Here is a 13,365-nt window from a genome sequence, read left to right on the forward strand (position 1 = left end):
CACTTATTTATAGATGGTATTTGAAACCGGACACCAATTACAACTTTAAGCTTGTGTATTTTTGGCACGAGCACTACAGGTTATGTTTTGTCTTTGAACCAGAGAGTACAACTGGCAAGTCTCCAGGCTCTCGTAGCATTTCCTTGGCAAATGGCAACCTCAAAGGAAATGTCAAGATAATACAGCCCATCTCCATAGCACACACCAATAAACTGTAATGCAAGACGATAAAAGGAGAAAGCACAATGCATTAGCTGTATAAGAAGACAAAGTTATAGTACAGGTATGAGATCTGTTATTCAGAATGCTTGGGACCTGGGGGTTTCCAAAATAATGGATCTTTCCATAATTTGGATCTTCATACCTTAAGTCTACTAGAAATGATATAATCCCAATTGGCTGGTTTTGCTTTCAATAAGGATTAATTATATTTTAGTTTGGATCAAGTACAAGCTACTGTTTTATTATTACAGATTATTTGTTAATAATGGAGTCTATGGTAGACAGCCTTTCCGTAATTCAGAGCTTTCTGGATAATGGATTTAAGAATTATGGATTCCATACCTATATATGCGTATTTATATACCGTATACATTTTTTTATAACAATTTTAAAAAATGAAACATAAAATTATTCGTGCATATTGCACTTGTTGAAAAAATGTACTATTCATGGACAGTTGGCTTAGAATCTATGTCACTGCTGTGTTGATTGGAAAGGTGGTAGATATGTGGAGCAATTTTGTCTCTCTACCACTTCTACTTCTACACAGTTCCAACTTATATTTTCCGACAAATTTGCACTGTTGCTTAAATACCCAAGAGTTGTCTGACATATTAAAACAAGGGTGCATTTTATGCTACTAAAACACTGAATAAAGTATTGTTATGGGGGAAAAGCCTGCCTCTGCTGATCTAATCAGGATGATCAAAAAAAAGTCCATCTATAATTACCCTTGGGCTGTGTATACAAGGCCCCTATGGTTCTTCTTTTTGTTCAAAGCTTTATTTGTGAGGAAGGTGATTACTAAAGTCTGTGGTTTATATGTATTATATGATCGACTAAATCATGGGACTGTTGAGTTGCGATACAGATCCCACTAGGTAAGGCACATTTAAAAGAGAAATGCTTTTCAAAAACATTAAAACTGACTGCAAAGTCATTATAATATTACTATAATTAATAATAATTAAAAAAATAAATAATTGTTCCCCTTATGGAAGAAATCTCAATAAAGAGTAATTACCAGCATATTTAGAAAACACAAATACTGCAGCAAAAACGGATACACTGTATAATGTATAAAAACCAGCGGTTACTTCACTAAAAATAGTCTGTCATACTGCAAATTACAGGTACAAAGATCAATCAGGAATCTCAAAATTTGTGATCACCGCAGAGTATTGCTTGACATTTTTAAAAAGGACTGCCACAAACTCATCTGCACTGTGACTTACACACAGCCCAACTATATTATCAGGTGGGGGGGGTTGGAAGAATGACCCCACACCTAAAATGACAGTGCCTTTTTAATAAAAGGGTTACTGCCCCCCCCCCACAAACACAAAGAGGGCAGCAGTAACTTGTAAGATTAAAAAAAAACACCATATGGGCAACACAAGTAAAAATGAAAAAAATCCATCTGAAATATCAACACATTTTTCTTGTGACAGAGAAGGCTGCAGCATGACCATACTCCTTACACTCCACTTTTTTTTAATTTAATATTTACCAAGTGAATATAAAAGTTTTGTCAAAAAAAAAAAAATCCTTTAAAATAGGATCCCTGATCTGAAAAATTTCTGGTCTTAAACATTCCAGATAAGCTCGTTCCAGCTGTTCTTATGGATTTTTCCTTCTTTCTTGACCTCTGTTAAAGATGGCCATAGACACACCAATAATATTGTATAAAATCCATTCTAAGCATAGTTGTATAGATAAAGAAAACTCTTAAGGGTAATAAAGTGAAAAAGTAAAGCATCAGTCTTATTTCAGGTATTCAAATTAGAGTCCTGCAAGGGTCCAGTCAGACCCATGAAACTGGAAGTGGCGTCACTGCATGGGGAAAAAACCACAGGGGGGAGGGCCCAGTCTCGCACCTTAGCCAAGTAGTCGCATGGTCAGCCCACAGGTAACCAAACTATTTGCAGTTATTCTGTTACCTGGTGCAGGACTGTAATCCAGATAACATTCTACAGCACTGTATAATACGTTGGCTCTTTCTAAATATGTGTTAATGAATAATAATAAATACACGGTCTCTAGTTACAAGAATTAAAGACATCTAAGAGAAATCCACTTGGTAAAAGAGAAATAGGGATGAAACTGGGTTGAGAAAGTTCAGTAATTAACAAAGAGAAGCCAATGGAACTTACCAACTGCAGCATCATTGAAACGCTTTCCCATGAGGCTTCTTTGATGTTGTCACCTCCGTCAACCAATCCTTGGTATCCCTGCAATATCAGCCAGAGTATGTAATTAATCTGAATAAGTAAATTTGCTTCTTATAGTCTGATGGTTCTTCTATACCCACCTCATGTACAAAGTAGACTTTGGCACCTGTGTAAATTCCTACTCTCACTACTGCTCTGACAGCGGCATTCATTCCTGTTATGGGAGACAAATTGTATACTATGAAACTTGTATGTACAAAGTTACGTAAAACTGCAAACATAAGCCAAATAATTGTTATTCTGTTACCTGTTCATGTAAGCGAAAACGTTTATTTGCAGCTTTGCTACAACAAATATATTTGCTTAATAACGTAGTCTGAAAATGTTTAATAGATCTATATTTACCTTATATTATCTGGGTAACTAGACTTATATTTGCAATGCAATGTTTTACTGATGGATAAAGGCATTTTTTATTGGACCAAACCATTCAGCTGTTGCAGTTTTATTGCCATTCTAAATTAAGTAACAGTAAAAAGAAAAATGTTTCAAGGTCACCATCAGGATAGTGATTTACAGTCCTTTATTCTTCATCCTGTCATCAGTGTTCATTTTCTGAATATCTGAACAGGTGCACAGTTGGAGCAAATAGTGCAGGGGTAACTGAGTTTCCATTACTGGATCTTTGGGGGTGGTGTTAAAGTATACTGAAAAGAGTAAGGGGAATGGGGACAAGTTTGGCAACATTTTATAAAATGTATTAGTATCTCAATAAGCAGGGTAACAGCACAAGATATGATGTCTGGACAATGCTGCACAATGGAGATGTTTTTTTTAGGGAGTACAGTGGCTTTTTACTTGGAAGAATTTTCTAACAGGTGGAGGAGAACCTGGGTTAACGCTGGACTTTGGGAGTGATCTAAGTTTCCTCAGATTCGAACTATATTTGGACATTTCATAAGGTGCAAATTCGTTACCACTACGTTAATTCACTAAAATGCGTAGTTGCGTCTAGGTAGCTGAACACTGGCGAAGTTTTGCTAGCCTAAATTCGTCAGCGCAAACATTTCATAGTGAACTTTCACTAACGTTCATTTCTGCCTAGCAAAACTTCTTTTAGTTATGGTGCTTTAAAATATACATATAAAACTCATGTTTTTTTTTTCATTTTTATGACTCTTTGGCATACAGGATATGATGTCACTGATTGGGGAAGATGCAGCTTTATCTTATCAATTCGCCAGGTCTAAGCTGGCAAAGGACACTCTGGCAAAAGGGGTAACGTAATGGAAAATTTGCACTTGAATTTGCAGAGTAACGATCGCTCGACTGAATGAAAATTCACTTGGCGAAAGGGCGCAAAACTTAGTTAGCAAATAGTCTTCTACGCCTGTTCGTAAATTGGCGATGTTTGCTGTTTCTGGAGAATTTTCGCTAGGGATGGCCATTTCGCCCTTTAGTAAATCTGCCCCAATGTCACTCTTCAGTTGATTCTATTTTTGAAAGGGAAGCTATGGCTTTGGATGTCAAAATCATCAAAGTTAGAATTCATCTGCACATATCATTACTGATGTGTGTGAAAGAAATGAGAATATCATTTAACATGGTTATACAGGTATGGGATCCGTAATCTGGAAAGCTCCTGTGGGAAAGCACCCAGGGACTGGTTTGAATGAGAGGATAGTATATGAATAGCAAAGAACTTGAATAGAAAAAAAAGTAACAAAAGGTAACAATAAAAATAAAATTCTAGCCTCACTGAACTATAGTTCTTTTGGTTGCTGGGGTCAGTGAACCCCATTTGAAAGTTGGAAGGAGTCAGCAAATGAAGACAAATAATTAAAAAATAAATAAATAATGAAGACCAAATGAAAAGTCATTAGAACTGACCATTATTTAACATACTAAAAGTTAACTTGAACTGCCCCTTTAATCAAATTATTCACATGTTAAAAAATGTTTTCCTTTTTCTCTGTAATAATAAAACAGTACCTTGTATTCCATCCAAATGAGACATATGGGGTCTGACTAGGCCAATGGGACATCTGCTAAAACCCAGTGGGCCCCGCTGACCTATTTACAGGCCGCGCTGCCCCCCAGATCCCAGACCTATATGCAGCTGCATTCCAATAGCATTAGAAACTCCATCTCACAAGTCATTTTGGCACAACGGTCTGATTTAGGCTCTTCAAGTAAAAATTATTTACAAAAACAGACCACAATCAGCACAACCTATTAATGCACATAAGGTACTGAATGTCACAAAGTGCTGAGAGAAAAATGATAATGTTCCAAGGCAATAATAAAGGGGAGTAAGCATAGCCTTCAAAACAACAGTGTACTGCTCATGCTTTCTGTGTACAACTGCTAGCCATTAATCAATAGAGCATTGGTTCATTCTCACTTCCATTCAGGGGTATTTCTAGTACTAATTATTACTTACTGGCAGCAGTTACAACACTAGGTATAAAACTGTCAATGTACAGATAGCCTATAAAATATCAAAGCCATAAACACCATGTGTAACATGTATCTAGGTGATAATAACTTGTCATTAAGAAAACAGTGGATTAGGCAAGGTCTTGAGATGCCTGAAGTTACAAGGAATCAAAACAATAATCGTTGTATATCCTTGTAACCAAATCCCAGTTGTCATTAAAATAAAAAAAATAAAAAAAATGATATATATATATATATATATATATATATATATATATATATATATATATATATATATATATATATATATATATAGAGAGATATATAGATATATAAAACCATTTTTAAATGACTGCATTTTTGCATTCTGTTTGAGAATATAGCCGACATTGGCAGATTAGGTAGATATATCCATGTCATTGTTCAACACAAACACTATGCTCCGACATCTGTTAATGCAGAGCGACATGGCATAGCAAGGACATATCTGTGAATAATCTATGGGCAATGGAGTGAAGCTGCATGAAAACAAATGGTGACAGAACGGTTAAAAATAACGTAAAGGAGAACACAGAAGTCTGCTAATGTACCCTTCTAATTTCAAAGCAAAGCTCCAAGGACTGCACTGACGCACATCTTATGGCTTATTTTTTTACCTTGTGCATCGCCTCCTGATGTCAGCACAGCGATGGCTTTTCCGATGCCCATAGTTTGAGCATCGTGATGTTTCGATCCTGCAGGCAGCATTGTTTTATCTGTAGAGAAACAAAACAGCCAGCATTAAACCTCCGACCAGCTGCTCTCCTTGATACTTGAGCTTTAATGCAGGCTCAGACAAGCAAGTGTGTGTCTGTAGGTCACGCTGCCCTGAACTCAATACTCCTCAGTAAATGACAATAGTCAAAATGTCACAGCGGGTTCCCTTTTATGCATTGTCAGCCTCATTTTTATACAGTATTCTGCAAGGCCACTTCATCCGTGCTTATTTCCCCGACTGAGTGGGAATGAAGACAGCACTGAACAGATTTATTCTCTGACTGCGAGTGAAAGAAGAGGGGGGAGGTACATGTGGGAAAATTCAGACCATTGCTGCGTCATTTCTCCTGCTGCCACTCAGAATAATGAAATGAGAGACTTTGTAAATACAATCAATTAAATATTCTGCATTGTTTCTGAAATAATCAAGTTTATCTTTGCTATCCCTTTCTCGGCATCTTTATTCTGTTTTTGTGCAGGAGTTGGGTGTCAGATAGTCATTGACAGTTAGATCCAATATATCTTATAGGGGGCTCCCTTTCCTTGCAGATGAATTAGAGCTCACTCAAATAACGGATTGTATTACAAACACAATCTAACAAAATAACTGACTTTTGCACAAATCCTGCATGTAGAGAGACAATGTCCCGGGATTTTATTAGAGTGAGCTCTAATACATCTTCTAGGCAAAAGGAGCCCCCCTATAAGATATATCGGATCTAACTGTCAATGACGATTTGACACCCAACTTCTGCATGAAGACAGAATGAAGAGAAACAGATGCTGAGAAAGGGATAGTGAAGATTAACTTGATTATTTCAGAAACGATACAGAATGTTTAATTGATTGTATTAGAAAGTTTATTATTTCAGTGTGATGAAGATTTCCAGGGGACCACATTAAAACGGTGTAAATTCTGGGAAATTTTAAAATCTAGGAAAGAAAAAAAGTCTAGTTTGCTGGTGTGGAACTAGGAAAATATTGTCAATTCTGGGAAAACATAAAAAAAAAATCCAAGGTTTAAAATCAGGGTGGTTCTGTGTTAAAAAACACTATGAAGTGGACAATAAACCAGTGCCTGAACTAAGGACCAAATTACCCTAGCAACCATACCCTGATTTGCATAAGATAACCAAAAAACAAAAATACCCAAAACAAACAAAAATTATACACACACACACACTTGGGTAAATGCTATTCTAAATAGTACAAATAAAAATAATTACAGTAAAAGATCAAAGATGATCTATTTAATAATACTGTCTGCCATCATCTGGGGATTATAATGTGCACTCACATTGGCTTATGATAATGAAACTACATTTAAAGAAGTATGCTTGTATTTTTTTTTTTATGGGTTAAGGAAGTGGTGATTTACTCAGAGTAAAGTCTCCACCAGGTCTAGTGACCCTTAGCAACAAGCAGGTAGCATTTACTAGTCATTTGTTTGATTGCTAGGGGTTACTAAACATAGTGGAAAGGGGGTAATTCTCAGTAGTGCAGGCTGGCACTTTTGCAGATCACAAAAGTAGCTAAGTGTAAAACCACTTTAGTTTATTTTAATCTGTGCATAAACCTAAAAAGCCTTGCACATTTCATGCCGCGGGGGGGGGCACTTAATCATAAGTGCCCCCTGTGGCACAAAATGTGTTTCACACTTAACTAAGCTGATTTGACGTCAATACTTTTTTGAGGTCCAGAAAAGTGCCAGCCCACATTTCTGCTTGTTTCTCTGTCGGGCTCCTGAAACTGAAGGTCTGGGGCTTGAGCACCCAGAACCAACGTATAAAGTAGTAAGCAATCACATGCTGTTATTCTTATTGGTTCTTGTAATTCACAGCAGTGCCGATAAAGGAAAATCTCAGAAAAATAATATTGTAATTGCGTCGACAAATTCACAGCCAGTGATTCACAGTCGACAGTGATAGAGTTCCATTAAGTTCAAATAACATAGTGATAGCTGTTTGGACAGTTTGGCATTACTATTTAGGAGCAAGGATAATGCAACCAATAACAAGATAAAATAGCGCAGAGCGTGTACTTCTTTTTGTATTCACATATAACGTATGAAAGAAATAATAAACATATCTTACCAGTGTTATAGTATGAGGTATCAGGCCTCGTTTCTGGTTCGTCGAAGTCTTCGTGTTGATGCATTACATGAATAACACAAAAAAAGAATGAGTTTACTGCTCTACTCTAGTGGAGAAACTCTTTTTATATTAATTACAAACTTATAGGAATAGTCACAGAATATAAAAGAAATGGCAGCACTTTAAGTTATATGTTTATTTCAACTATTTCAGACTACTCCAGGGCCCTTCTTCACAGCACAAAAAACAGATGGGCAAAAAAATACTCACAAAGCATATATATTTCATTCAATATGGGCATGCATGTGGCAAATCACTATCCAGACATGGCAATGAGATTGTTAAAATAACAAATCACTAGATGAAATTCTAATAGCCCCCCCAGCACAAATGCACACGTCATATCTGAAAAATAATTAATAGACATAGCAGCAAACGATTGGTTTATAAGACGGGCTTGCTTTACAATATAGGTCAATATTAAAATAGAGAATAAATAGCACTAAACTAAATAGCAAATATATTGTTTCTGCACAGAACTGAAGCAATGTTACTGTTAAATGACCGGGTAGCAATTCAAAAAAACAAAACATATCAAAGGTCATACATTTATTGATTTATTGTTAAGATTATAAACATAGCAGTTCCCTTTTCAAGCAGATCAAAGGGCAGTTTTATGGTGGTTCTGATATTTATACGGAGTTGATGACACAAAACACAAAGTGGGACATTCACTAAGATTCGTTATTGCGCCAGCGTCCACTTCGCCGTGCTTCGCCGCACTTCGCCAGGCATTATTTTCGCCAGCGCTACGCAAATTCACTAAAATTCGAAGTTGCGCTCAGGGGAAGCGTAAGGTTGCGAAGTTGCGCTACCGTTAATTCGCCAAGCAAAGTTACGCTAGCGATGCTTGATTTGCATATGGCGCCAAATTCAAGTTACAATGGAGGTATATGTAGCAGCACTACTACACAAGCCTGGGAAACCTTCAAAACAGCAAATAAAATTTTTATTTTGCCCTACACATGTGCCCACTGTATAGTTAAGTTGCCATGAGTTAGGAAATGTAGGGGGAAGGAGGGTAGCCCCAAAAAATTTTTCGATCTTTTTCAGCCTATCACCCATAAAAAATGAAAAAACGCCAGCGTTTTTTGGGACTAAAAATGTTTAACTTTTTTTTGAAGCAATCCCTATCTACTCTATTGCACTTCGCCTGGTCTGAGGTGGCGAAGGAAGTCTTGCGTAAAAGGTAGCGTTCAGAATAATTTGCGCGTTAGTGAATTTGCGTAGTTACGTCCGTTGCGCAAATTCAACAGGCGTAAGTAACACCCAGCGTCCGTTAGTGAATCGGCGAATTAACGAAAATGCGCTACGCTGGCATATTCACGCTAGCGTTTGGCGCTTTGTCGTTTATTGAATTTGCCCCAAAGAAACAGACATACAGTATGTAAGCAAGAAGAACAGGAACATACATACGGGGAGGGGGGCTATGGCAAGTGACCTACATTCAGTACAAATTTAGAAAAATAAACATCTGTGGAGAAGCTAGACTTCCCCAGTGCATGTCATCTGATAATCTATCCATTTCACACATCAGATCTAATTTATGTTAAACCACATTGATCCAAATTTATTTCTCGCATGTCTGTGTATGCCCTGTATAGCACCCATTCCTGTACACATATTTCTGCTTACATTCTGCTAAATGCATATGCAGAGTAAGCTGCATGACAGTCCCCACATATAAAACAATAAAGTGTACTCATCTGCAGGAAAATAAAGTTTTCTAATAACAGGAAAGAAAGAAATAGCTAGTTATCGCTAGAATATCAATAAGGCAAACAATGTACACAGGGCACATACAGATAGCAATACTGCAAACTATCCTGTAATATATTATAAGAAATGCATAGCTTTTTTATTTAGAATCATTAAGGGTGATTTTGTTTGTAGAGATGTAATAGCAAGTTACCCAGGATATATCTATCATAAGGAAAAGTCCCATTTAAATGAGAACTAAAGCTTAACCAAAGAAGTAGGCTAGAAATGTTGTACATTATGTTTTGGCTTCTGTACCAGCCCAAGGCAACCACAGCCCTTTACCAGTAATGATCTGTGTCTCCAAAGATGCCCCAGTAGCTCCCCATCTTCTTTTCTGCTGATTCACTGCACATGCTCTGTGCTGCTGTCACTTACTGAGCTTAGGGACCAACTTAAAATATACAGTAGAATATAAATGTAAATGTCACAATATAAGGCTGATGAGTAATTAATACGGATAATTATTACATGGCAGCACAGAAACCAGTGCAATTAGCATCAGAATTTAATAATCGGCCTTGTAGCATCAGCTTATATTACAGGGAAACCTAATGTTCTGCTTGATAATATGTGTCAACCCATACGCTTAGCTTTTCAACAGCTGTTCAGAGCCCACTGAGCATGTGCGTGTCACAGACTCTTTCCAAGATGGTGACCCCCTGTGACAAGTTTGAAGTCCTGGATCATTGCTGCTATTGAGAAGCTGAAACTTTATGCTGGTGCAATAAGTTAGGTATATAAAATATGGCATTTTTAGCCACATTCATTTTTAGGGTTTAGGGTTTAGTTCTCCTTTAACCATTTTGAAATGCTGTATTCACTGTTGAGTTGCTACTAAAGTCACCACTAAGGTTTGGGAAACAGCTGAACATATTCTGGTAAGGAAGAACTAGGGATGGAGTTATCACTCTGTAGCCTAATGCAGACAGAATGTTTAGTAGGCACATCAGGTACGAAATGAATCAACAGCCAGTCTGTATGACAAAAGCAATTAAAGCATTCAGTCTGCTTGCAGCTATTTTACATTAGCAGATGTTATGTTGGTTAGGAATATTTTGCAGTAAATTTAATAATCCAATTAAAATAACACATGGGAGGTATAGTAAATCGTAAGGAATACAATGCAGAAATAAGTGTATTCTTTTTTTCTTCTACAAATAAAAGCTCTCTTTTGCAGTAAAGAAAAGGTTTATTAACATTATCCTCATAATAACAGATAAAAGTTCCTCTAATCAACAACATCATTTATTGACAAACAGGAAGCAGCTATTACCCAATTGCCAGTCAATAACTTAGAAAGATAGATAGATATTTTCTTTTATTCTCTATCTATAGATCATATGTTGATCATATCCTACAGTTAAGCATATTATATTTACTTGTTCCCATACGGAGATCAGCACTACAGTGTTTTCCCTGTGACTGGATAGAATCACTAGGGAAATTGTCTGCAACAACTGCACAGTTTCACAAGCCATGGCGTGGTAAAACCATGTAAGTATTTTACCATTTCCAGAACGCTGTCCACTACAGGCCCTTAGTTGTAATGGATAGTGTGATCAGTACGGGCATTTACAGAAGAGAGTTAATAAGTCTGTTGGCCGCGCAGTACACTGCTGTTGGACCTATACAAAAATGGCATACAGGTAAAGGACCTGTTATCTAGAATGCTGGGGACCTTTGCTTTTCCAGATATGGGATCTTTCAATTATTTCGATCTTCATACCTAGAAAATCAAGTAAACATAGGCATAAACAATAGGCTGTACAAAAACCTAAAAAAGGGAAGCTGGCACCATTCCGTCACCCCAAACAAATTTGATAAGTTAAGTAGAATCCAGGAGTTTTTAAAATCTTAGTAAAGTAATACAAAAATCTTTATTCAAAAATAATAGCCTGACGCGTTTCGTGCCCCCACAGGGCGCTTAATCATAGGCTGGTTCTGCTTCCTATAAGGATTAAATAATAATTTGGATCAAGTACAAGGTACTGTTTTATTATTACAGAGAAAAAGGAAATCATTATTAAAAATGTGGATTATTTGGATAAAATGGAGTCTGTGGGAGACAGCCTTTCCGTAATTCTGAGCTTTCTGCATAATGGGTTTCTGGATACTGGAATCCATACCTGTAAATGCAAGTACTCTCGCTAAGACTTACAGTACATTTGTACAGGGTCTGCAGCTACTGTGTTGAATGCACAGTCAAATAAATAGCAGCAAAAGTAAATACAAAAGCACAGCTTGGACATTATATAGTTTAGAAAAACTGAACAAAAACATCTGTTTGTGTATGAATGCCTGTATATAGGTGTATACGCATATACACACACCTATTTTAAATGGTACACTGAACCTTTTACTTAATTTACTTTGTTAAATAAAACTCCACATTAGAACATGTCACAGATCAATAGAACAGGGTATATCAATTTAAGGAATTTTAAAGAAAATGATGTACAAATTAGTATGTAAACAATCTGAGCAATGCAGACCTTCAAAATAAAGGTTATTAGGGTACAATCACAATGTACAAACTGAACATAATTCATAGAAAGCAAGACTTGTGCCAATATCTTTGCAACTTGTTCCATGCAGGACATTTGTACTAAATACCAACCGCTAAAACCTGACTTTCTCTTTTTTCAGCTGAAGAAAATGAAGAATCCGGCTGAGATAGAGATTGTAATAAGCAGTTTCATTAGAATCCTATCAAAGTCATCAGTAGCGCTCATAGCCTGTAGTTACAATCAATGGCTCCTGATATTTATAGATGGAACTCATGAAGCTGGAAATAGCTGCTAAGAAACCCCCTCCTACTGGAGAAGAGTGAGCATAAGGTAATGTTCAGAAGGGCATGACTGAAATACCTTGGGTAGCCAAAAAAAGCTCCACTAAAGAACGGAGGGCAAGGAGGCCATCAAAGGGATACAGCATTTTGTAGGGCTGCTCTTTTACCTAGGCCTTTCAGCATTTATATACAAAACGTTATTACCCTAGTTACAGTTATTTGAGTTACCTATTGTATAGGACTAAATTGCAAATTTTGGGGTTCATGTATTTTCTGTTTGAATTTCACCCTCTGCTCTAGGGCAGATTTATTTGTGTTATGATTTTGGTGCAATAGCTATTATGTGCTGTAAGAAACCAGCACAAACTTCAGGATTCGTTATCCAAAAAGCTCCAAATCACAGGGAAGGCCATATCCTATAGGCTATCTCCATTTTAATCATATAATTAAAATTTTAAAAAGGGATTTCCGTTTTCTGCGTAATATAAACAAAGTACCTAAGTTATAATTAATGAAACCCGGTATGATTGCGTTCCCTCCAATAAGAATTAATATCTAAATGATTTTTTAGTAGACTTAAAGGGGTGGTTCAATTTTCAGTTAACGTTTAGTATGTTATAGAATGGCCAATTCTAAGCAACTTTTCAATTGGTCTTCATTTTTTATAGCTTTTGAATTGTTTGCCGTTTTTTATTCTTTCAAGCTTTCTTCAGCTTTCAAATGGGGGTCACTGACCCCATCTAAAAAACAAATACTCTGTAAGGCTACAAATGTATTGTTATTGCTTTTTACTACACATCTTTCTATTCAGGCCTCTCCTATTCATATTCCAGTCTCTTATTCAAATCAGTGCATGGTTGCTAAGGTAATTTGATCCCTAGCAACCAGGTTGCTGAAATAGCAATTTGGAGAGCTGTTGCACAAAAAGATAAATAACTCAAAAAATAAAAATAATGAAAAATTAAATCACTCTCTACATCATACTAAAAGTTAATTTAAAGGTATACAACCCCTTTAAGGTATGGAAATCCAAATTACAGAAAGGTCCCAGGCTTTCTGGATAACAGGTCCCATA

General features: G+C 36.6%; 1 protein-coding gene across 1 annotated transcript in view; it reads right to left on the minus strand.

Moving 5' to 3' along the window:
* The window catches only part of pfkm.S (phosphofructokinase, muscle S homeolog), a 47,306-nt gene that overhangs the window by 25,655 nt on the left and 8,286 nt on the right, over nucleotides 1-13,365 (minus strand). The window contains 4 exon segments of the mRNA NM_001093452.1: nucleotides 2,376-2,453; nucleotides 2,534-2,607; nucleotides 5,489-5,587; nucleotides 7,682-7,729. Of these exon segments, the coding sequence (NP_001086921.1) occupies nucleotides 2,376-2,453; nucleotides 2,534-2,607; nucleotides 5,489-5,587; nucleotides 7,682-7,729 (299 nt within the window).

The sequence above is a fragment of the Xenopus laevis genome, chromosome 2S (assembly GCF_017654675.1).
Source record: "Xenopus laevis strain J_2021 chromosome 2S, Xenopus_laevis_v10.1, whole genome shotgun sequence".
Lineage (NCBI taxonomy): Eukaryota > Metazoa > Chordata > Amphibia > Anura > Pipidae > Xenopus > Xenopus laevis.